The sequence below is a fragment of the Artemia franciscana genome, chromosome 21 (genome assembly GCF_032884065.1).
Source record: "Artemia franciscana chromosome 21, ASM3288406v1, whole genome shotgun sequence".
In the NCBI taxonomy this organism is placed as follows: domain Eukaryota; kingdom Metazoa; phylum Arthropoda; class Branchiopoda; order Anostraca; family Artemiidae; genus Artemia; species Artemia franciscana.
The window spans coordinates 34,609,525-34,634,247 of NC_088883.1; the positions used below are offsets into that span (position 1 = coordinate 34,609,525).

The 24,723-nt window shown below is 34.0% G+C and overlaps 2 protein-coding genes across 2 annotated transcripts in view; one reads left to right on the top strand and one right to left on the bottom strand.

The window, feature by feature from the left end:
• LOC136040979 (uncharacterized) overlaps positions 1–8,622 on the top strand; it is a 240,024-nt gene extending 231,402 nt beyond the window's left edge. Inside the window, 2 exon segments of the mRNA XM_065725455.1 lie at positions 278–580; positions 5,342–8,622. Coding sequence (XP_065581527.1) covers positions 278–580; positions 5,342–5,511 — 473 coding nt within the window. The 3' untranslated portion in view covers positions 5,512–8,622.
• A 7,011-nt stretch (positions 8,623–15,633) lies between these two features.
• LOC136040981 (heat shock 70 kDa protein 14-like) overlaps positions 15,634–24,723 on the bottom strand; it is a gene marked incomplete in the record, with an annotated part of 42,038 nt that continues 32,948 nt past the window's right edge. The window contains 3 exon segments of the mRNA XM_065725456.1: positions 15,634–15,739; positions 17,752–17,810; positions 23,664–23,798. Of these exon segments, the coding sequence (XP_065581528.1) occupies positions 15,661–15,739; positions 17,752–17,810; positions 23,664–23,798 (273 nt within the window).

Sequence of the window (24,723 nt, forward strand, 5' to 3'; positions counted from 1 at the left end):
CCGTGTAGCTCAAGGGAGAAATTTTGAGGTGGTTTTCACTTTTGAGGCCCAAACATATGCCAGTCCTAAAGGTACTACGCTGGAGTTTGTTTTTCTATTTTTTCTTCTTTTTTTCTTACAGCAGTATGAAAAGAATCAACTTGAAATTTCAAACCATGTAAAAAAAATAAATGCAAACTGAAAATAAAAATCAATGATTTAAACAAAGACAAGTTCAATTAAATGAATTCATGCATGTGTTCTTTAAGACTATCTACCAACCTTACCATAATTTCAGGTTTACCTACTCCTGTACCACCCGAAGAATCAACAAATGGAACAAACAAAAAGATGCCTGTTTCTTCCCCTGGACGTCATCCAATATCTCGAAGAACTGCCTCCCCCAGAAAATCTGCTCAGCCAATTTATCTTGATCTCGCATATGTTCCACATCATGGCAACCCTGACTACTGTGACGTTGAGTTCTTTAAACGAGTTAGGGCTAGGAATTACGTATTTAGCGGTGTGGAGCCAAGTATGAAAGTATTCAATGCATTGCTTGAAGCTAAAATGCAATGGGAAGGAGACGATAAAAATTTAGGTAAATATGATTTTTTATTAATCTTCGATTAGAAAATTTAAATTTTAAAACGAGGTAATTGACAAAAAAAAATAATTAAAAAAAAAACTTCAAAGAAAGATCTTGGTTGTTATATATGAAGTTTCAAACTTTACCCCAAAACTTAAAATAAACTTTATAAGTTACGATTAAAAAATTATACAAAGCAAAACAAATCTTTATAATGGAAGATCTAAAAGTAAATTTTTATCAAACGTTTATTTTACAGATGACCTATTTTACTTTTTTTGGTCAAGTTTTTTATGTGTTTTTTTCTGCAATTCAAAAATATTTAAAAGAAAATCTTATTACAAACACTACTTTACAGTACTGAGTCGTGTTTTTTTTTTTGTTTTTTTTTACTATTTAAGACATCAAAGTCATTTTTTTCTCGAAACTTCCAAAATATAGTGGCTGAATGGTCGGTTTCGGTATGGTTGATAATGGTCAGTTTCAGTCGGTACATCTTCACACGCTCTTTGAAGTTTTAAACTTCAAAGTTAAAATGCAATGAAAAAAAAGACGATAACACCAAAGTGTTAAGTATACACTTGACCAATTCAAATAATTTCATTTTCACTGTTTTTGGTACTTTAAGTAAGGGCCCTGGAATATTAGAGACACCAGATAACTTAAGACCAGGTTAAGTTTTCACTTAGCCAATTCAAAAAATTAGATTTCATTTTAATTGTCCTTGGTACTTTAGATAAGGATCCTGGAATATTAGAGACACGAGATAACTTAATACCAGGTTAAATTTCCACTTAACCAATTCGAACAATTTCTTTTTTAGTGTCCTTGGTGCTTCAAGTAAAGACCCAGGAATATTAGAAACACAATACACATTAACACCAGGTTCAGTTTCCGCTTAGCCAATTCAAACAATCAAATTTCATTTTCAGTGTCCTGGGTACTTTAAGTATGGATCCTAGAATGTTAGAGACAGGATATACACCAGACACGAGAAAACTTAACACCAGGTTAAGTATCCACTTAGCCAATTCAAACGATCAGATTTCATTTTCAGTGTCATGGGTATTTTAAGTAAGGACCCTAGAATATTAGAGACAGGATATACACCTACACCAGAAAACACAACACCAGGTTAAGTTTCCACTTAGCCAATTCAAACAATCAAATTTCATTTTCAGTGTCCTGGAAACTTTAAGTAAGGACCCTGAAATGTTAGAGACCGGAGATACACCAGACACCAGAAAACTTAACACTAGGTTAAGTTTCCACTTGGCCAATTCAAACAATCAGATTTCATCTTCAGTGTCATGGGTACTTTAAGTAAGGACCCTAGAATGTTAGAGACAGGATATACACCAGACACCAGAAAACTTAACACCAACTAAAGTTTCCTCTTAGCCAATCCAAACAATCAGATTTCATTTTCAATGTCATGGGTACTTTAAGCAAGGACCCTGGAATATTAGAGGCATGAGATACACCAGACAGCAGATAACGTAACACCAGGTTGAGTTTCCGCTTAATCAATTCAAACAATTGGATTTTGTTTTCGCTGTCCATAGTACTATAAGTAAAGGCCCTGGAATATTAGAGACACAATATTAGTTTCCATTTAACCAATTCAAACAATCCGACTCAATTTCACCGTCCTTCTAATTTTAAGAAAAGTCCCTGAAATGCTAGAGACATTACATACACCAGATAACTTAGCATCAGGTTAAGTTTCTATTTGACCAGTTCAAACAATCCGACTCATTTTCACCGTCCTTGTAATTTTAAGAAAAGACCCTGAAATGCTAGAGACATTTACATACACCAGATAACTTAGCATCAGGTTAAGTTTCTATTTGACCAGTTCAAACAATCCGACTCATTTTCACCGTCCTTGTAATTTTAAGAAAAGACCCTGAAATGCTAGAGACATTTACATACACCAGATAACTTAGCATCAGGTTAAGTTTCTATTTGACCAGTTCAAACAATCAGACTCATATTCAATGTCCTTGGAATTTTAAGAAAAGACCCTGAGACATTAGATACACCAGATAACTTAACATCAGGCTAGGTTTCGATTCGACCGATTCAGACAATCAGACTTCATTGTTACTGTCCAAAGAACGGTCTATTGCACAACTTTCGTAGCTCTTGGCTAATTCATAGTTGAAAAACTTTATATGTTAAACATAGACGAAAAAAATGGCACAACATTACTGTGCCAGCTCATGATGAGATTGCTTAGTCTTCGCTCAAGGCACTGGATTTCATGTTTATTGAGTGCTTCTTGGTAGGGAACATCACTATATCATACGATAATCCTAACTGCCCTTTTCTGAACTGACTCTCGGTCGTGCATTAGGTGAGCAGCATGTAGTACAGAAGGGCCCTACACAGTTCATGCATACTACAAGACTGGCCGCACATATCAAAGGTAGGCACGGAGGTGACTTTTGACATCGCAACCGAAACGACGCACTTTAGACACTGTTTGAAGGGAAGTTTTACCCTTCCTAATTACACTGTCAACATGTGCGGCAAAAGAACAGTCTTTGGAGAAAATTACTCCCAGTGTTTTCACTCCTGAAACAAACAGCAAAAGAGACTTCATGGGAGGGGGGTTTAAAGTCTCTTTTCAGGTGGGGGCGGGGTCAGGTAGAGTATTTTTAACTTGGTAGCATTAATGGTTAGTTTGCACTTGTTACACTGGAAATTTAGCTCATAGTAAATGATCATCGTAAACAAATGTAGTGACTTTGGAATACTAGAAACACCAGATGCAACAAATTTTTCAGTGCCAGATTAAGTTTCCACTTCACTAATTCAAACAATCAGACCCATTTGCACTGTCCTTTGTACATTAAGCATAGACCCTGGAAAAACAATGACACCACTAACCAAACAGCAAATAACTCAGCACTTGGTTAAGTTTCCACTTAGCCATTTCAAACAATAAGATTTCGTTTTCACTGTCCTTGGTACTTTAAGTAAATACTCTCGAATACTAGACACGCCAGATATCGCTCTTCTTGCGTAAATTGAAAACCCTGCACAAGGTTTGGTCCTAAGCAAAACAATACATTCTGTGAAGCGGATGGCAGACTCGTATTACTTTCATTTTGTTGCAAGTAACATTATAGATATTTGCATTCTGGGGAAACTGTGAATGCCCATTGTATTAGAAATATGTCCCAAAGTAAGACCGTGGTTACGAGTCTAAAGAGGGTAGAGTTCTTATAGCTAATTTTTTGTAATTGCTCTATGGCTGTATTTTGTTTTGTAGTTTTTTTTGGAATTAATCAGTTTTATTTGATTTTGATATTAATGCGTCCTAGCTGACTGATTAGGGCGCTTAACTTGACACCCTTTGTCTGAAAGGACAGTGGTTTGAGTCCTGGTAATACTGGTTATTCGGTTGGAACAGGGGTCAGTGGCATAACTCTGTAAGCTCAGCTAGAGTCGACCCAGCTCTAAATGGATGCCTGGAGAAATATGGGGGTGGTAAACAGGAAGGGTATGTGAAAGCACAGCACAGCTGCCCCCCCCATTGTTTTTCCTGGCTGAAGGGCCATGAAACGAAGATCAACACAGCCGATTGGGATTGTAAAAATCCAATGCCGTATTTCATACCTTTACTTTAATCCGTTTTTAGAGGATTTCCTTCTCAAAATATAAAGCTAAAATCAACAAAGGGATTGTATGACATCATGTGTGGTATACCTAAATACTAGAGTTACGTGATCCATGATTTACAAAAGAGCCTTGGAACAAATCATAAAAAAAAAATTACAAAAAACAATAACTCAACCCTTATCATATTCTTGTCTACAGACACTCATCATATACATACCTTATACATTATCTTATACATACGTATCTACAGACGCTCATCTTCCTTATCCTGCCCATGCTCCATTCTCCAAAAATATATTTGGTGCATCACCACATGAACCTACTTCACACAAATGTTGGGGGGAGGGAGTCAAGCCCCTCCTGACGTCATTAAATTTAACGATATTCTGGGGGATCTTCATTTAAATTATCATATGTTTATTTAATTCGACCCCCTCCCTCTCACCCGAGTAAAATGAAGACGATTCGGAGTGCATGCCTGATGGCACATACCAAAGATATATAGACTTGCACAACCATTATTATTATCAACAACTTACTGCAGCACCAAGCTACTTGAGGCCAACACGGCTGCAAACGCTCCTCCTCCATCCCAATCTATTCAAAGCTTAACCCTTTAAACCGTCCCATGAAATTGCAATTTCCTTTGAATTTTTATATGTTTTTTGGAAGACCTCACTATCTTTCTATGACGAACAAATAAAAGTTGAATTAGATGTAAGTCCTTTTATTAGACAGTGAAAAACAGATACACAAATTATCGGATATTTTGACCATATACATCAGTGATCGTCGTCAGAAGATAAACCAAAGTATTAAAATTATCCAACAAAAAATGTTCATACAAAATAAAATAATTACTTCCTTTTCACAGATAACTTTCAATTCAGTGGCTGAGAGGCGTCACTAACAGGGATTCATTCAAAGTCTTAAGTTATCCGCTGATGATGATCATTGATGCATGTGGTTGAAATATCCAGAATTTTTTGTATCTTTTGTTTTAGTGTCTTATAAAAAGACTTATCCCTATTTGAGCTTTTATTTGTTCCTTTAAATCCTTTCTCGCGATCTCTTTGAACTGCCCAAATGGCAGTCATAAGTTGAATTTAAAATTAAGTTTTTAATTTAAAGTTTTGTCTCCAGATGTAACGATTATACCGACCTACGATTCCGACTCACTTGGTACATGGGTGGCCAACCATGAGGATATACTCGCCCGCAACCGAATTGATCTTGCTCCGTCAGCCTCCAGATGTACCATCAACCTCCAAGATTATGACTCCGCCTGTTCTGCCTACAGATTGGAATTTTAGGTGCCACAACTGGCCAATCAGATGGTGCCACAATTCCACAGCTGGCCAATCAGAATAGACTCGTTCTTAGTGAGATTACGATGGATGTGATATTTTATTAGTGTAATAGTGGTATAGACAATTAGACCCTGAGGACGTGGTAGATACCCAGTGTTTTAGAAGAATCGTTTTGGGTATCTATCCAAACGATTGGGCAGATACCCAGTGTTTTAGAAGAATTGTTTTGGTAGTTTATCATCGTGAATTTACGATCTGATTTAGTTGTTAGGTACATAGTCTGAAATCACAAGCTAAGATTAGGTCCGAGTTTATCTTCTTAATTTCCCTGTAGTGCCATTTTTCTGGGGGGGGGGGCTGTGTTCCAGAACTCAATTACCCTTAATGTTAATAAATTACCTGTTATTACCTTCATCCTAAAATGGTAGATAACAATAAATCTTATGACTAAACTGTTTATAATACAGTAAACACACACGAACACGGTTACAAATTTTCTATGCGTTTTTTACCTCCCCTCCCCCGAAAAAAATTCCCAATGGATTTACCCTATCCGTTGGTTTACCTTTATAAGGAGTTGATTTACCTTTATAAGGAGGTTCAACAGACAAAACTCTAGAGAAAAAGCCTAGATAAAGCGGTATATCAGCAAGGACGTATCCAAGATTTTTTTTTTGTTGGGGGGGGGTATTTACAAAACAAATGCATAAAAAACTTGTTTATGTTCATTTTGTTACGTTTTTGCGAGTTCAACAAATTTTTTTTTTGGGGGGGGGGGGCAAACTAGTAACCCCCCATGGATACGACCTTGTATAACATACCCTAAACTATTACTTCATAGTAGCCTTACACTGAATCTCACCATAAGAAAAAAAATTTAAGGGATAAAAATTTAGTCCTATATACACGTATAGTAATATATATTGTTTATAAATTAGTGTTATACGTTATATTGATCCAAAAGTAAGTATAATTAATTAACATTAATGATAGTTTTGTTTTGGAACACACCCTTGATGTTGAGTTTCCAGATTTATGAAAACGTTTAAGATTTCCACAATTCAAAGCGGCACATTTGTTTACTGGAGCTTAGAGGACTTTTCAACCAAAACCAATGACCCAAAATATAATGGCTGTTTACGCGAACCAATAGCCAAAAACTAAACTACAGCCTTGTTTATTATCCTAAAACAAAATCTCACTTTTATATCAAATTGAATAGATTTGTGTAGAACTATTCCCGGCTGTAGCAAAATCTATTCTTTTCAAGGCTCGAGATATTTATAATTATGGCTTATTATTGAAATACTTACTATTTTAATGCATTTATGTTTGTATCGGGAAACGCTCCCGATATACTAACTAAATAGTTAATAATATAATCAATCTTAATGTTAGTGAAGAACAAAGGTTGTACCTTAGCAGGGCTGCATCCAGGATTTTCTCCAGAGGGGCGGGGGGGAGTAAGCTCTTTTAGTTGCCATTTTTAGGTCACAGAAAGTTTTCTTGTTTGTTTGAAAAAACGCATTGTTACGTGCATTTTTGCAACTAATTTAAGAGTTTGAACAATATTTCGCGGGGGAGGGGCTTAATCTAGTAACACTTCTCTTTCTGGATACGGCCCTGGACTATAGTATGGATATATTCTTTTGAATATTCAGTAGAGGTAGCTTTATAGTTAAAGTTTAGGACGTTCGAGATATGTGAGTAGGTGATATCTTTGTTCTTTAAAAGATTTGTGCTTTGTAATTGCTTTTGTGATTTCTAAGTCACACTTGGCTTTGTTTCTGTTTGGTCTTGATGCTGTGATAAATTCTTTCGAATGTTTGCATAACTTATATGTAATGTTACGGATTTGTTAACTAGGATTTTCAAATTGTCTTAATTTTCTTTAAAATAATATCTAAGAAACTGTAATCCCTAAAGATTATGTTTGAATGATACAAATATTGAATATAATTCTTAAATCCATAAATTTTTAGGAATTTAATAATCATTGCCAAACAATTCATTTGATTGTTTCAAAACAAAATCAATTTTACTATTTTGGATTTTATATTAAGAATTTGAAAGTAATATATGCTTCCCTTAAAAAAGAAATTGTGATTGGAAGAGAATCACATCTTTTGAAATTTTAAGATATACGAATTATAATTTTAAAAGCAAAAAAAAGGTGAGCATTTTTCCTAGTTTGTTACAATTTTTATAGTTCCTAAATCATCCTAAAATATGTTTTAGAGTGACGGCCAGAACTTTTGGAACTAATTTTCATTTATCAATTTTAAGATTGATAAGGCTCCAGCTATTCCAAAAAAGCTTAGAAAATTATCATACTGCAAAAACTTGAAAGCACTCTCAAAATTGTGACATGGCAACATATTCATGTGTTCTTATGTTCACTTTATGTTAACGCAGGCCATAATCAGAACCATATCGCCACTTTTTCACAAGGTGTTTCGTACATCTAGACCACAATGAAAACCAGCTGTGGCCCTTAGTAGTGTTCTGAAAACTGTCAGAAATGGTTGAAAATAGCCTCTCTATGAGGTGGTGTTCAGAACAAGATACTATGAAAAAGGTTAATTTCAATGTTCGAGGTAAGTTTACTGATAAGGCAAGGCATTTGACGTTCATTGCCTGCTATGAATGACGTTGAAGAGGAAGTGTTCTGAGAGTACTTTTTCGTTTGCAATATAAGCTTTTTAAATAATCTTAATAGTTTGTGCTTTTTATAACCACATTGCGTCCGAGGTTCTGCTGTCGCTTACTCAAAATCAATTAACAATTTTCTTTCCTGAAAACTTATTAGATTTTCAAAATATTAAGCTGAACTATGTTTAATCTTATAAAATTCCAGAGAAATCAAAACTGCATTTCAAAATTTTGCATTCCGTATCGCTTCTTTTCCGTGGTGCTCTTAGATCAAAGGATGAAATTATAAAAATATGAAGGAAAATAGTTTAGCGAGAACTTGCATTTTGTTTCTTCCATACTTTATGTTGTTGTTTTCCTGTACTTTCACTTCTTGCAATACTTGCACTAGTCAATATTTTAGTTGCATTTATTTTATGTGTAATATTCTATACAAATATATCAATAAAATTTAGCTATGAATACTACAAATAATAACGTGCTGTCGGCTAGAAGGTCTCTAAAAAGAATATAGGTAACTTTTAATAGTAGCAACTGGTGTTAGTGTCAATAAAAAAGCTATCCACAGCATCTAGCGTTTGGCGACGCTTGGAATTTTTCAATCTTTGTAACCATTTTTTTTTATCAAGAACCTGACACTTATTATTACCCTGATTTTATCAATTACACTATTTAAACTCTTATTTTTAAAGTGAAGAAAATACAAAGTGTCGCCAAATGTTAGATGGCGTTGATAGCTGTCTTTGGTCGACACTAGCGCCAATTCTTACTCTTATCTGCTTAAAAGGATTTCGGGACATATATTGAGGCCTTGTACTTCTGCTTGGATCCCCCTTTGCGAGTACGCAAAAAAGAACTTGTATGGATGGCTGGTGCATAATCATCATTTTATATTAAATTGCAATTGCTGTGAGGAATTCCTGCGTTCTATTTCTAAAACGAGCTATTGCTACTGTGCATATGTTTATGACTGTTCCCGGCATTTGACATCTGCTAGAGAAATGAACCGAATGCTTCATAGATGTCCATTTTATTACCTGTGTTGCTCTGGTGTAGCTCTATCAGGGCATACAGGGTATGAAACAGCGTTGCCAACGGGGTACAATTGTACTGTTTTTGGTACAATTTGAAGATCCTGGTATAATTTGGGGTAAAATTGGTGCAAACAGTATTACTGGCTTTCATATAAAGTGAATATACCACTCAATGCCAATTTTTAAGCTCTTTACAAATATAATAATCGCTTCTACCGCAAATTCAGATTTAAGCACTTTTTGACCTCTTAAAAATGACCTAAATATGGGGTAGGCTCTAGAAAAGGCTAAGACCGCTAAGAACAAATCTTAAATACCTTATAACATTGATCTCAAACTTACTGTTTCATTATAAATTCATTTTTTTAATGTTATATAACCCACAAGCACTGATTTTCCAATATTAATTTGGATAAATTAATATTTCCAATGTTATGACGTTTTCTTCTTCCTTGACATCGAATTTTAAATAAAAGCATGCGTTTTTGGTCGAAAATATGAAAGCCGACGGAAGGTGTATATAAATATTCCACGAGGTAATAATATATATTGAAAATGTCTGCAAGTTCAAGCTGTGGATGCTGCAAGATCAAGCTATTTGAGGCTGCAATTAAATTTTTGCAGGCAATTAAATTTTTTTTCAGGTGTTTTTTTTTACTATTAAAATTGTTGTTTCATTCAATGTTTTCCTGTTTTCATGAAAAACATTAAATGTTTTTCATGTTTTCATGTTTTTCTGCATTAATTATCGTAATATTGAACTAGTTCTGGCACTGAGAAAACGTAGCCTATTATTTTGTAAAAAAAAAGACGGAAAACGCATGCTTTAATTGAAATTCGGCGACAACTAGTTCTGGCGCTGAGAAAACTTAGCCGGTATTATTTTGTAAAAAAAAAAAGACGGAAAACGCATGCTTTAATTGAAATTTCGGCGACAAGGAAGAAGAAAACGCCATTTTATTGGTAAAATTTATTTATTCAAATTAATCATGGAAAATCAGTGCTTGTGGATGATATATCATTAAAAAAATGGATTTATAATGAAACGGTAAGTTTGAGTCCAATGTTATAAAGTTTGAGACCAATGTTTTAAGTCTTTTTATACCCCATTTTTAGGTCATTTTTAAGAGGTCAAAAAGTGCTTAAATCTGAATTTGCGGTAGAAGCAATTATTATATTTGTAAACTGCATTAAAAAAGGCATCGAGTGGTATATTCACTTTATATGAAAGCCAGTAATACTGTTTGCACCAATTTTACCTAATTTGGTACATTTGCAAATTTGTTGGTAAAGTTGGCACGTTCTAGGTTTATTGCTCCTTTCTGACGAGGATATCTGTTAAAGCTTTCCTTTATCAAACATTTTATTTTTTTGCAATTTTCAACCTGCTGTTCAGATGGTACAAATTTCTTGTAGCACAATTTTAGTTACAAACTGGTACTGTTTATTTCAAAGATTTAACGACACTGGCGTAGAAACGTTCTGCTTTCATACCAGTCTTGCAGGTTAACTACTGAAAGAAGCGGGTATTGCAATAAATAATGACGAAGACCACACTGCCTTTCCATAGTACAAATACAGAAGATAGAATAATGAGGACTTTTTTCCCAAGACAGTGAACCAACAAAACCTATTTGAATATTTCGGCCCTATATGTAAGCGCCGTCTTCGGCCCTATATGTAAGCGCCGTCTTCAGTAAAGAAAATAACAAACAATAACACACTTACAATAAAAGTTCTCGGTTAAAAATCCATTTTTTTTTAAATAGCCTTGGCATCATTAGTTCTTAACGAAAAGTTCAGCCAAGACTGTGTGATAAAAGCTAACATTTTACAAGCTAAAAAGATTCATTCATTTCACTAACTGTATTTATTAAAAATTGGAATAATTTCTTTGCGATATTTGCCTTCTCTGCAGCTAATCCTGTAGTTCTTTTGGGATTGATTATTTATTTTTGAGTAAAATTTCGAAAAAGTCTAGCCTCCACTGAAAATTCGTTCCAACGAACTTCCATTCTGCATCGCCTTACGAAAATATACATGAAACCAAAATATATATACATTCCAAAAAGTATATATAAAATACGAAAATTATATAGAGTCGACCCTCGATAACTCGAATCTCTCGATGTCTCGAATTATTTTCAATCCCCTTGGGAAAACCTGTCTAAGTCAAAGAAAAACATGCATAACTCGAAATAATTTCGCGGTTATATTTTACCTCTGTAAGTCGAAGTGACTCGAAAATTACCTCTATAACTCAAAATTAGTAGATAAATCGTCATTTAATTTTCACTTTACCCCCACAAGTCAAAATTTACCTCTGTATCTCTAAGATTTTCCAACAGACATCTGTTAGTCGAAACCCCGGCATGCAGATTGCAAAGTGTCAACTTTATGCATTAATTTTGTTTAAAAATATTCTTGAATCAAATTCTGTTAATATTCAGGTGTCTACTTCCTGGCAAACTAAATTTATTATTGACATTTGAAAGTCAAGTCTTGACATTTGAAAGGAAAAGTTTGACATGTCAACTTCATGCTACACTAATAAAGTTATCTTTAACTTTGTAGTGGCTGTAGGGAGTAAATTTAGCGATTGCGTACCTCTATATCTCCAATTTCAATTTGGCACCTCTGTAAATTGAACTATGCATAAGTCAAACTTTAAATTACTCGAAGAAAAATTAAAATTGTGGTCCCGTGAATTTAAAGTTATCAAGAGTTGACTGCATAAACTATAAAAATGATGGACAAGCTCTCCCTCAGACTCTGTTTATCATGAAATTGGTTTCTCCAAAGATTATCCGAACGAACAAGCTAACGAAGGCTATTATTTTCTTTTGCAAAAAAAAACTAAAAAAAAAAAAAAAATCAGAGCTCTTTTGCATACCACTGAGGTGAGGTCGGGGCTGCTGTCTCAAATCTAAATCCATAGAGGCTCCACTCGTAGAATAAAGAGCCGACTCAAGTTTCTCCAACCAGTTTTTTAATAATCCCCGGGACTCATCTTTCGTCAATTGATCAATATAAGCGATTTTCTATTAGGTTTCAAAATTATGAATTCTTTAGGGAAGCACCGCATATGCATCGGTGTTGCCGCGTTGAACCGCAAATAAATAAGTAAAACTAACTAAATTAAAACATAAACAATCTGTCGATTCCCAAAGCTTCAAAGGATAGCTACAGCTTCTCAAGCGGTTTAATGCCGTATGTTTTTATCTCTTTATTTTTGGCTGATCACTGGAGAACTGAATCAAATTTTTAATTTGGGGATGTCCGGACAAACTCAAGGATAGCACGCTGACACTGGCAGATCCAGTTGGGGGGCTGGGCCCTCAAGATTATTTATGGTGCCCTCTTTCCCAGTGGTTTCTTTTTGCTTTTTTTTTGAATAAATTGTCAATTTGGTCAACTATTGACGCCATTCTCACACTACCCCCAACCCCCCAAGATTTTGCTCATTGACGCCCTTGTCACATTGCCCCCACGAGATTTTACTCGAGATCCGCCCCTGGGATGGCAGAAGCACAGCTTTGGAGCAATGTAAATCAAAAGCTAAGCCAACTGTTGGTAGTATCTTTCATTTAGGGTTTTTATAAATGATGATAATATGTTAGAAGTAATGATTTGGCGATACAACAAAAACAAGCTGTTTTCCTACTTTAGTAATTAGAAAAGATAAGCACTTAAACGAGGCCAGGACCTTACCCGCCCACCCAAATACCGAAGATAAACAGTGCACTCAAATGCAATTAAGCAAAAAGGGGGAGATCCTTGGACATGCAGAGCAGTAATTAGTAAATATAAGTCATCATAAACTCAAAATTTTGCTCGAAAACGCAGATAACAATATAGGTTTATATGTTAATGACTTTTTTGTTCTAGAAGACAAACGGGAGAAAACACCTCAAGTAGTTTCCCATGCTCTTTTCACTATATTCAAGAGGGGATCTCCAGGATCTAGATTGGGTGCGGGGGAGGGGGGAGCTAAAATATTACGAAACGAATACAAATTTGTTTATATGAATTTTTGTTACTTTCAGTAGCACAATAATTTGCGAGAGGGGGTTCAAACCCGGTAACACCCCGCACTGGATACGGTCTCGACTGCATCAATAAGTGATTTGTAAGCCAAAGCGAATCGTGGGTTCGATTTACAGTTAAGGACGAACTGGGTAGTACGATCAACCGAACCTCGGATAAAGTGGAGTGGACATTACCCTTGCAACAATTCAAACGAGATGAAGGAACAGGGTGAGAGCCTCCCCTTATATGCCAGATAAGTACTAATAGACTTGTTAATGTCATTCTTTACTTTCATTTGAAAAAAAAAGAAACTTGCTGTCATAATTCAGCCTGAATATCACCAATCCCCTATCTAGAACAAATCTATTGTTGATACAATCAAAAAATTTTCACCCAAAACGTAAACTGTTCTTAACGTTTCGATAGTTCTATATGAAACAAGAATAGAGAGTGGGTAAATTTTAGTTTCTTACTTTAATTTGTAATATTTAATTTTTTGATGTTTGATATCTTAATTAATTGCCCTCTGGTGCTTCAGGTACTTAGCCTTACGATGGATCATTTCATATTTGTTTTCATCTTAATTATATTTTGTTAATAACTTGAATTCGGTTCTCTAATATATCTGAATTTAAATCTATGTAAAAAGGAAAAGTGTCACGGGCCCCAATACACCTCAAATGCTTCATTTGATCAAAGACTCATTTATTATAGGTCCATCTTATTACACATCAAATTCCTAGCAATTTTTTTTCCACCCAAGAGAAATTTTATTTCTAATTCATTTGAAAAATATAAAATTTCTCAAATGAATCAAAATCGTGTGGTAAAGGTGTATTTTTATATAAAATGATGTAATTTTAAATGGGGAAGTGCTAGTAGATTAAAAGTTTGTTTTTTTTTAGTTTGATATCTATTGAAATATATTAAAAACAATTTTGAAATCTATTAAAAAACAAGAACTGTCCTTTTCTTAATAAATCGTATGAATTAGAATACTAAGAATCCATTTTTTCGCATTTTATTTAGTTTTTTTGCAAAAAACTGAAGAACGTTGAACGTTACACAACGCTCAAATCTTCCAACAACCTTCTGTATAAAAAGATACCAGTGTGAACCAAGAGACAACAACGAACCTTTTTAGATTAAGATAAAAGTGCGTGCGTATTTATGCCAATGTATTTACGTTTCTAGGAATTTTAAAAGCATCCACATTATCCTTTGACCAATCTCTTTGTTTTGGCACGGGAGGGGGATTTATTCTGAGAATTATGTACTATTGTGTACTAATTTTGCCAAATGTTATTATTCGGCCATAACTCCTCTCTTGTTACTTACTGGTATTTTATTCGTTCGAGTCAAAGGATATACTTTACTTGTAAAATTGGAAACTGGCAAAGAGAGAAAACTGTAGTAAAGAAAAAAAAATTATCGAAAAAAACTGCCTCGCAAAAAAAAACTGTATCGAAAAAAAATGATCGAAAAAAACTATCGAATAAACTGTATCGAAAAAAACTATCGAAGAAAAAAAATCGAAAAAACTGTATCAAAAGAAAACTGTATCGATAAAAAAAATTATCGAAAAAAAACTGTATCGAAAAGAAACCGTATTAAAAATAATCATCGAAAACAATTGTATCGAAAAAAAACTTCATCGAAGAAAATAAAACAAAAAAAAATAAAAATGTATCGAAGAAACAAAATTATCGACAAAAACTGTATCGAAAAAAAAGCACCGAAAAAAAAATCATCGAAAAAAAAATTGCATCGAAGAAAATAAAATTATCAAAAAAATATAAAAAAAATGTATCGAAGAAAAAAATTATCGAAAAAAACTGTATCGAAAAAAAAAATTATGATATCTAGCATTTGGCGTTTTTTACTATAACAATAGGGCAAATTTAGTTTAAGACACAATTTTGAAGTTTGAAAAGAGTGCCAAGATACATTAAGCAGAAGATGCCGTTATGGCTTTCTTTTGACACAAACGCCAGTTTTCTTTTCTAGCGAGTTTTTATGGCCAGTTTCCTCTCTTATTAACACCCGTACTGTTTGCCCGAATCGTAATATCTTATTTTGTCTAGTTTTTTTTTTGCAAATTTTACTCCTGTTATTTCCTTTCATTCTTTTACTGCATTTGGTTTTTACTCTTTATTTTCTTGCAAGCAATTAAGTTCCTAATGCCAAGACCATAGGCGTACTAGGGAAACTTTCTAGAAGAGGACATAACCAGCTAGGGGATGGTCAGGATAAAAAGCTAAAGGGGAACTGAATGTATTAACGATTTTTCTAAGCGTGGGATTTATCTTACCCTCTTCCTTCCCCTTAACCAGTCCCACGATTGACACTTGGGAATTTTTTTTCTACCTTAAAAAGAGGAGCTCAAACCTGGCCTAGTCTACATGGAACATACATTCAAATAATCTTTAATTCTTCATCATCTTACAAAAGGTACAATTTCACGGACAAGTTCTCCTTTAGACTCAGATGATAATGAAATGGCTAAGTGTCCATCCCTGAAATAAATTTAAAGTCCATTACTTAAAGGAAAACAGAAGAAAATATTCAGCCTTAAGAACAAATTTGACATCTGCGGAATCATTGGCTACTTCTAAGGATACTCGTACAATAAATAGCGTGGAAGGCTTGTTCAAGGCATACACACAGGATTTTGTCTCAAAGTGTGGGGGGTGAGGGGCTTAAAAAGCAACTTTTTGGATGGGTACAGGCTTACCCCGTTCCACCTCAACAGTTTTTATACGCCCTTTACAGTTTACATGTATTATTTACACGACATATTTTTCAGATTCACAAGGAGCTAACTTTCTGTTAAAAAAAAAATATTGTCCTTCTACAACATAGAGTTTATCCAACTACCTGACGATATAGCAATTAAGCACCGCCATGCACATTTATTACAGTAGGTGGTTAAACAGCTGCTTAAACAAATAAATATAAATGACAACATGCAACAACAGATGGATCTAGTTGCAAAACATTAAAAAATTCTTCATACTCTAATAGAGAATAAAGTTCTTATTTATTATTTGCTGCAAAATATGAAATTATGTTCTCAAAAGTTTGCAATACCATATAATGGTGAAGAAATAGGAGAACCTATCTAACCGAATCCACAAGCGCCAATTAAAAAAAAATAGGGAGAGGGGGGGGGGAGGATTGAAAAAAGAATTTCTCATAATTTATGGGAGAGGCAATTTTGTTCGGAATTGCCAATGAAAATAACAAGAAAAAGATTTTGTAATAGTCTAGGGGGTTGAAGGTGGCGGTGTGCAAATAATCATGGGGCCCCATATACCCCCGTCTGATTATTGTACTTGTTCCCACCCATCAGTGGCTTGGATCTTGTCTCTGGCCTTTAGTAATTTAAGATAGGTAAATGCTATTACAGCATTACCCAACTTCAAATAATTTTCTCCCCTAAAAAACAGCATTGTTTCTTTTAGCTGAGCAGTAAAAGAAAAACTATCGATAGAATAGATTAAGATCAAATATAAAATTGGCAAAAAAAAACCTTTCTTCATTATGGCCTTTTCAGCGAAAGTAACCCGAGCGAAAACAGCTTCCGCTCACTATATGTTACTTCTTCTTAAAAAAGAGCCACTTCAAATGCGCCTGTTTTGCCTTTTGAGTCTTAAAAAACACCAATGGAGACTGGAAATAACAGAAAAATAAAAAGCGTGCGCAACTTAGCCTGAAAAAGCCATAGCAAAGACATGGTTTAATGCAAATAATAGGTGACATCGTCGAAGATTTTAGATGGCAATACATTTGACAGTCAGCACTCTTCAGTCTAAATTATCTAGTGTTTAGATGTAAAAAAAAAACTATCCATGAAAGTTTCCCAAAATTCGCATACCCAACTGTGGAGGCAGGAGCACAAATATATAGAAATTTAGGATGGGGGTGTTGTTCAAATTTTAAAATGAAAAAATAAAAAAGAGCCTTTGCAAGTCTGAAGGTTTTTTTTTTTTTTTTTTTTTTTTTTTTTTTTTTTTTTTTTTTTTTTTTTTTTTTTTTTTTTTTTTTTTTTAACGAAAATACCAAATAAAAGGTAATTTCAAAATCCAGGGATGGGGAAAATTCAACCTGAACAGAAGCAAAGCGAACATATGTCAAAGAAAATGCTTCTTTCTCATTAAAATGACGTGAATTCGAGCTGCCAAAGCTAAATTCGACTCGTGTTAGCATCTAAATATACAACATCTTGTGTTTTCCACAGAGCTTCAGACAATTAAAATGACAATCTAGAAGCTCTTAATTTAGCGACAGAATCCCGTACTCAATCCAAATTTTTTGTAGTAATATTGAATAATAGATAAACTTATTTTAAATTAATTAACTTTAAATAAAGTAACTTCGTAAATAAACTAATCAGTAAATAAATGAAATAATTTTGTAAATAACTAATTTAAAAATAAACTTAAATAACTAATTTAAAATAAACGAATTAGCATAAATAGTTAATTAGTAATTACACAAACTTTGAATAGAAAACATAATTATTTACCTCTGCAAAAGGAATCTTGCACTAATATCGGTATTATCTTGGACGTCTGAAAGTGTCTTCTGAAATAGAAGGATATATGTATAGGTTTGATTTTTTATCAGCGAAGGGGCTAGGGAAGGGTCCATGGTTTTTGAATTTTTAAGTTTTTGAATTTTCATTATCTGCTGACACAAGTCACTCTGTTGATCCAAGGCTCTATTAAATGTAGAAGGGGTTAATAGAAATAAGAAGGAGAAGGGTTAACAGAAGAAGATAAAAGTGGAAGGAGTTAAATTGAAGAAGGGGGTTACTACTCCCTCGCCGACCCTTTAAAATTCAGTTTTAATATTCCCAAGGGCCTGAAAAAACAAATGAGGAGTATATATTGTGACCATGTGCGCAACAAGTTCTAATATCCTAAGCTATCCAACAAGTTCTGATATATACGAATGCACTATAATTCCAGTAATGCCCAACTCTATACAAAAGCTCTTCTAAAACTCTTTTTGCCTTTATCTTGCACCAGGAAACCCTTTTGCATTGCAAGTTACATATTCGTATATGACCATGTATATTTGTGACCATTCTTTAAGATCATTTCTGCCACAATTTGACAATATGTTTTTTGATGAAAGTTATTACTATATAGTTCAAGTAAATGGTATTTCAAAAGTTTTATAAAAGTGAAGAAATTATTTTAAATTTGAAAGCAATAGATTAAAATTTTTTTTATTTGAACCAGGTCTCTCTAACTTAATTGATTCACGTTACTTGAATTTAGCTTGATAAAAAAAAAATGACAACAGTATAAAGTAGAATCCCATTACAAAAAAATTATATTATTCTGGGGCCATGAGTGCGCAACATTTTGTATACGTTAGATTGTTTATATTCATTTTGGTATACGCCTTCAACTCCCTAATTCTTAAATAATTTAATTTAAATTTGATTTTTAATCATTTTGAATTTAAAAATATTTTTGAAACATTTACAGCTTCCACAACAAACGCAAAAAGCATCGTATTATATTTCATTTCACAAAGTTTAATTTTTATTTATTTTGGTTTGTGGTTTCAACCCCCTAATTCTTAAAATAATTTCCAGTAAATTCAACTTATATATTAATTTTTTCTATTTTACATTTTCATTGTTTTCGCAGCAAGCCTTCTAGTTTTCGGAATACACTGCTAAATGTTCTGTTTTTTTTTTTGCTAGCTTTTCCCGTTATTTGTTGGTGATTTAGATTGTTAGATGAAAAGGAATGGAGCTCTTTATGTATCTTTAGATTGGTTTAGGATATCACCTGTCTTATTTCCAGATCACATAACTCTAGAGGCGGACGGTAGAGATAGTCTTCAGAAACAATTAGATGTAATAAAAAATTATTTAGAAAAGAAGGATTTAGTGTTAAATACTAAGAAGTCAATAGTATTGGTATTTCCGATCAAATGGGATGCTGATTCTGAGATTGAATTTGGGATGAACAATGTTAGAGGTTAAAGAGGAATTTATTTATTTCAGTGTTCAGTTTAGCCCGCTAAAGAGGATGTCTAGGCATGTAGAAGATTGTAATTTAAGGGAAGATGGGTTAATAAATACGCTCTTGAGAAGTAATTTAAATCAACTAGCTGATATGAGGATTCAGAAAAGATTGTTCCAGATAAAAGCAGCTTTCAGTCTACATTATGGGTCCGAGGTTTGGGGTTTCACTAAAGTACATAAGTTAGAAGTAATTTAGATAAAATATTTTAAGAGAATTTTAGGCTTGAAGGTTCATTTGTTCAGTGGTACTTAGAGGAGATTTGGGGATTTTCACTTTAAGGAGTATTAGACTGATTAAAATGGTAAAGTTTAGACAGAAAAGAATTAGGTTACCTAGTGTTTGGCTTTTTAAGTCAGCTCATTTGGAGAGTTTGAAGGACGGTAGACGTGATTCGAGGCCAAGTCAGGTCAAGAAAATACTGAACCATTGTGGCCTTTCAGAGATGTGGAATGTAGGAAAAGGCCCGATGGATGAAAGCGTGTCCGTATGGAAGCAAGTACAGTGAACCCTAAATAACCCAAAAATCCAGGAGTGGCAAACCCAAAATGATCGAACTATGTCTCTGAGGTTTTCCTCCTGAGCTAAAGAGTGTTGAGGGGAGGTAGTCTATTTTAAATTTGGGTTGAATAGAGAGGATTTGAAGAATTTGTTGTTCGTGAGGAGGGATAGTTTGTATTCAGGAGAGAGAATTTTTTTTTGGAAAAGTTTAGGGTGGCGACTGGCCCCTGCTTTTGCCCAATCCATGGATGTGTGAATGAGAATCTCTTTCATTTTGTATCCGAGTGTGATGAGCTGTCTTAGTTGCGGAATGAATGTTTCGGACGAGTGTTTGGAAAGTAAATGCTGATTAATTGAGCGGAGAAGTTAATTGTCTGAGAGGAATGTGTTTGCTATTCAACAGTTATGTAAGTTTCTTCGTTTAGGGATAAACTTAGGGAATTATGTTTGGGGGAATACTTTGTTAAGGATTTTAGCAGTTGAATTTTATCATAGTTGTATTTGTCAATTAATCTTTTTTCGTCTTTTTTGCTTAGTTTGTATTATTTAAAGCTGTAGACAAACTCGCCTCTCAACAAATTTTAACTTAACTTTTACGTTACTCAAGAGTACAAGTAATAACTTCAAGCCACACTATAGGCTTAGGGCTTCCTTTCAGATACTTATCGACACTTTTTTTAATCCGCAAAGGACATTCCAAACTGGATAAAGATTATTTTCTAAGAGACATCAGGTTTATTCCTATATAATTTCCTATTTTTCACACCCATTGTCTATATGTGAATAGTATGAACTTTCTTGGATCATTTGAAAGAGGGAGGCGGGTGGAGGGTACACCAGCCCCTATGCCACCGATTATATACTGGAATTACCTGGTGAACCCACACTCCCCATCCAAACACATATATAGTGAAAAAGAAGGAGAAATGGTGGGAACATGATTTTGGGATGAATACAAGAAAATACTTTGGAAAACCGTAAAAATTTCTGAAAATTTCCAAAAAATATTTTGGAGGATTTGGCCCAAGTTTGCATTTCCTTATGAATGTGATATCTTCAGCAATTTTATGTGAATAATAAATCTTATATTACATATTACATATCCCTTCTATTATATATTATATTGCATTATATTATATTATTTATTATTTATTTTATATTATTATACTATATAATATAATTGTATATATATTATATAATATAATTATATAATAAATATATATTATATAATATATATTATTATTTATTATATTATATATTATTATATTTTGTTATATATTACATATCCCTTTCTATTAAATGACAGAAACGATCTATTGGTAACATCCAGGTAAGTTCTGAAATACAAAAGAAAAAAAAGTTCTAAGTTTTAACCCAAAAATGAGGATGCAAAGGATAAATATCCTCCGGAGCCACAACTTGCATACTACTACTACTACTACTAATAACTCACTGCAGCACCAAGCCGCCTGAGGCCAACACAGCTACGCACGCTCCTCCTCCAACCTAATCTATTTAAAGCCTCCCTCTTTACACCCTCCCAGGAAGATCCCATTTCCTTTAAATCTTTATTTATGGCATCCTCCCAACCCAGACAAGGACGACCTGCTTTCCGTGTAGCCCCAGACGGTTGGCCAAAAAGGACAATCTTCGGTAATCTGTCATCCTTCATCCGTAGAACGTGGCCTAGCCATCTCAACCTTTCTTTCATTATAGCCCCAGAAAGCGGGATTGAACCACACTTTTCGTACAACCTACTGTTTGAAATACGGTCAGTCAGCCGGGTACCCAGAACAATCCGTAGGCAATTTCTCTGGAAAACATCTAGTAAATTTTCATCTGCTTTTCGGAGTGCCCATGCTTCGGAGCCATATTTGACCACTGTCATCACTGTAGCTTCCAATATTCTAGTCTTGGTTTGTAGGCTTATCTTTCTATTCTTCCAAACTTTTTTTTAATTGTGAAAAAACACCCTGAGCTTTAGCTATTTTACTTTTAACATCTTCACTGCTACCACCATCTTTACTAATAATACTACCAAGGTAACTGAAGCTCCCAACCCGATCAATCTTTTCGTTACCTAATGTCACCTGTTCATCTTCACTTATTCCTAGCCTTAGTGACTTTGTCTTCTTAACATTAATTTTCAAGCCTATTTTAGCACCCTGAACTCGTAAAACCTCTAAAAATTCATTCATTTTGCTCACACTTTCATCTAATATGCTCAAATCAACAGCATAATCTAAGTCCAGGAGCGTTCTTCCTCTCCATTTGATTCCATGGTCTCCAATTGCCTTTCCTGTGCTCCTTAAGAAGAATTCCATCAAAATGATCCATATAAAGGGGGATAGAACACAACCCTGCTTAACTCCTGATTTAATACAAAACCAGTTGCTAACCTCATTTCCTACCTTAACCGCAGCAGTATTATTCTCGTACATAGCGCAAATCAATTTTATGTATTTTTCATGTTTCATTTGCTGGTTTCAGTTTACAGTTTACAGAGACAAGTAGTAAGCTTGTCACCCGTATAGAAATTAAAATTGAAGCGTTGATAAATTAAAAGCTGATTATTTACCCCTCATAGATAAAAGATAAGGATTAATAATACTAGAAAACAAAGATCGCCCCCTCTTAGTACACACCCCTACCTATAAGAAAACCAAAAAGTATGGCTGAAAAAACAGACTTACTCCGAGTATAGATTATCTCCCAAATTCCAGGTAAAAACCTGCCCCCCCCCCCTGTATAAAGGTTTCAAGAAGAGGTTGTTAATGAAAAAACTAAAATTGAAACCTTTGATACTTAAGTTTAAATTTAAAATTAATCTGACATTAATCAGTTAAATTCATTTTTTATTATTTCAGCAAAATTAATCCTTAAAATACAATAATTTAATACTAACGAAAACTGAATTAGCCTAAACTGAATTGTTGTTTTCCGTGTACCATGGATATAGCCCTGCGAAAGGCCACCCGAAGTAGAGTTCAATGTTTCTTGTTGATAGATTCAGTTCATCTAAATTAAACAGACAAATTAATTAATTTCAAATTGACAAAGATAATTCTTAAAAAAGAAGGATTTTGCTTGACTACATTTTGCTAATAACTGCATTCCCTAAGATCCGGCCAAATTTTTCAAAAATCCGGGCTTTTTTTACTTTTTGTTTCCCTCTCAGACTTCACCCTCCTTTGACCTGTCTCAACGAAAAGTCCAATATCCTAGACTGATCAATATCCAACGCATACTTGAGCTTTGCTAGTAATTTGTTAAGTGCCAAGGACAGTGAAAATGAAGTCTTATTAGTTGAGTTAGTTAAGTAGAAATTCATATAATTATATATATATATATATATATATATATATATATATATATATATATATATATATATATATATATATATATATATATATATATATTGAAAAATTAGGAAAATAAAAAATCAATACTTCAAAAAAAAGAGAAAAAAAGAATTCAGTTATACAGTTATACAGATGGCGGGCACCAAATTAAGAAAAAAAAGAAGCTAAAAGCATAGGAGAGCCAAAAAACAGTGGAGAAGGGAGTTGTATTTCATTGAAGGTGTAGCTGTTTTCGGGAATCAAGAGATGATTAGGTTTGACTCTACGTACATTGAGCGTTGTCAAATTTCTGATTAGTTTTACTTGTTTTTTTCGTGACTGACCGCGGCAACACTGATGAAAATACATGCTGCCCTAAAAAACTTCATAATTTTAATAAAACTGAAAGAAAAATCTTTACAGACCTGAGATGGGGCCCAAAAACACTTTTATTTGGATATCCTTGGTACTTTAAGGGAGTAAATCTTATCTAGTCCTCAATGTTTTCATTAAAAAATGAATTTCTTGAAATATGAAATAAAAGGAAATACCTCAAAAATGACTTCATTGTTTTTACAGATTTGAGCAGGTTTTGGTAGTCCATTACCACGATAAGGCACGTTAATTTGACTAAACGATGGAACGGGAGCGTACGGCTCAAAAACAGTGACATCCGTTAAATCAACCTGCAAAAAATAAACGTATAAACGTTATCTATCTATCTATATATATATATATAAATAAGTTGTATGTTTGTGTGTTTGTCCGCATATGACGTCATTATAAGTATATGACGTCATTATAAGTATATAAGGGGTCGATTGAAAAAGAAATTTCAGTATAAATCCTACAATGGCAGAAGAAACAGCCGAGGAAGCTGCTCAAAGAGTTAATTCAAAGAGAAATTTTAGTATAAGTCCTACAATGGCAGAAGAAACAGCCGAGGAAGCAGCTCAAAGAGTTAATGCCAAAAGGCTTGCGGCTAATAGAGAAAGTAAGAAAAGAAAGCGTACCATGGAATCAGAAGAACAACGTGAAAACAGGCTTGCGTCTCAAAGAGAAAATGACGACCGGGACACAGGGAATATAGATGACGACCGGGACACAGGGACATAACTACAATGGGGACACCGGGGGCACAGGGGGGATATATAAATGACGACGGGGACACAGGGAATGTTCGATTAGCAATCACAGTAGACAAAAAATGTCTTGGCCAATTTGTTTTAACGTGTAAGGCTCAAATTCATTGAAATCAACTGACGCAACCTATTCAAACATAAACGTTAGTGTAACGAAATTGCGCTATGGACACTAATAAAAATAGTGACATTGGCCCATCTATAAAAAAAATGGTACATAAATGACGCCAGGAAACAAATTTTGGAAGGGACGGTTCAAGCATAGAAACAGTGACATCAACTGAGTCACACTATAAAAATAAATAATAAAAACAGTCAAAATAGCCAATCTGTAAAATAATAGATGTTATGGTAGCTAAATAACGTCAGTGAACAAATTTTTTAGAACAAGGACAAGGTGGGTAAAAACAGTGAACTAAAGAGTCAACCTATAAAACAATAAAGACAGTCGTAAGTAAGTAGCGTTACG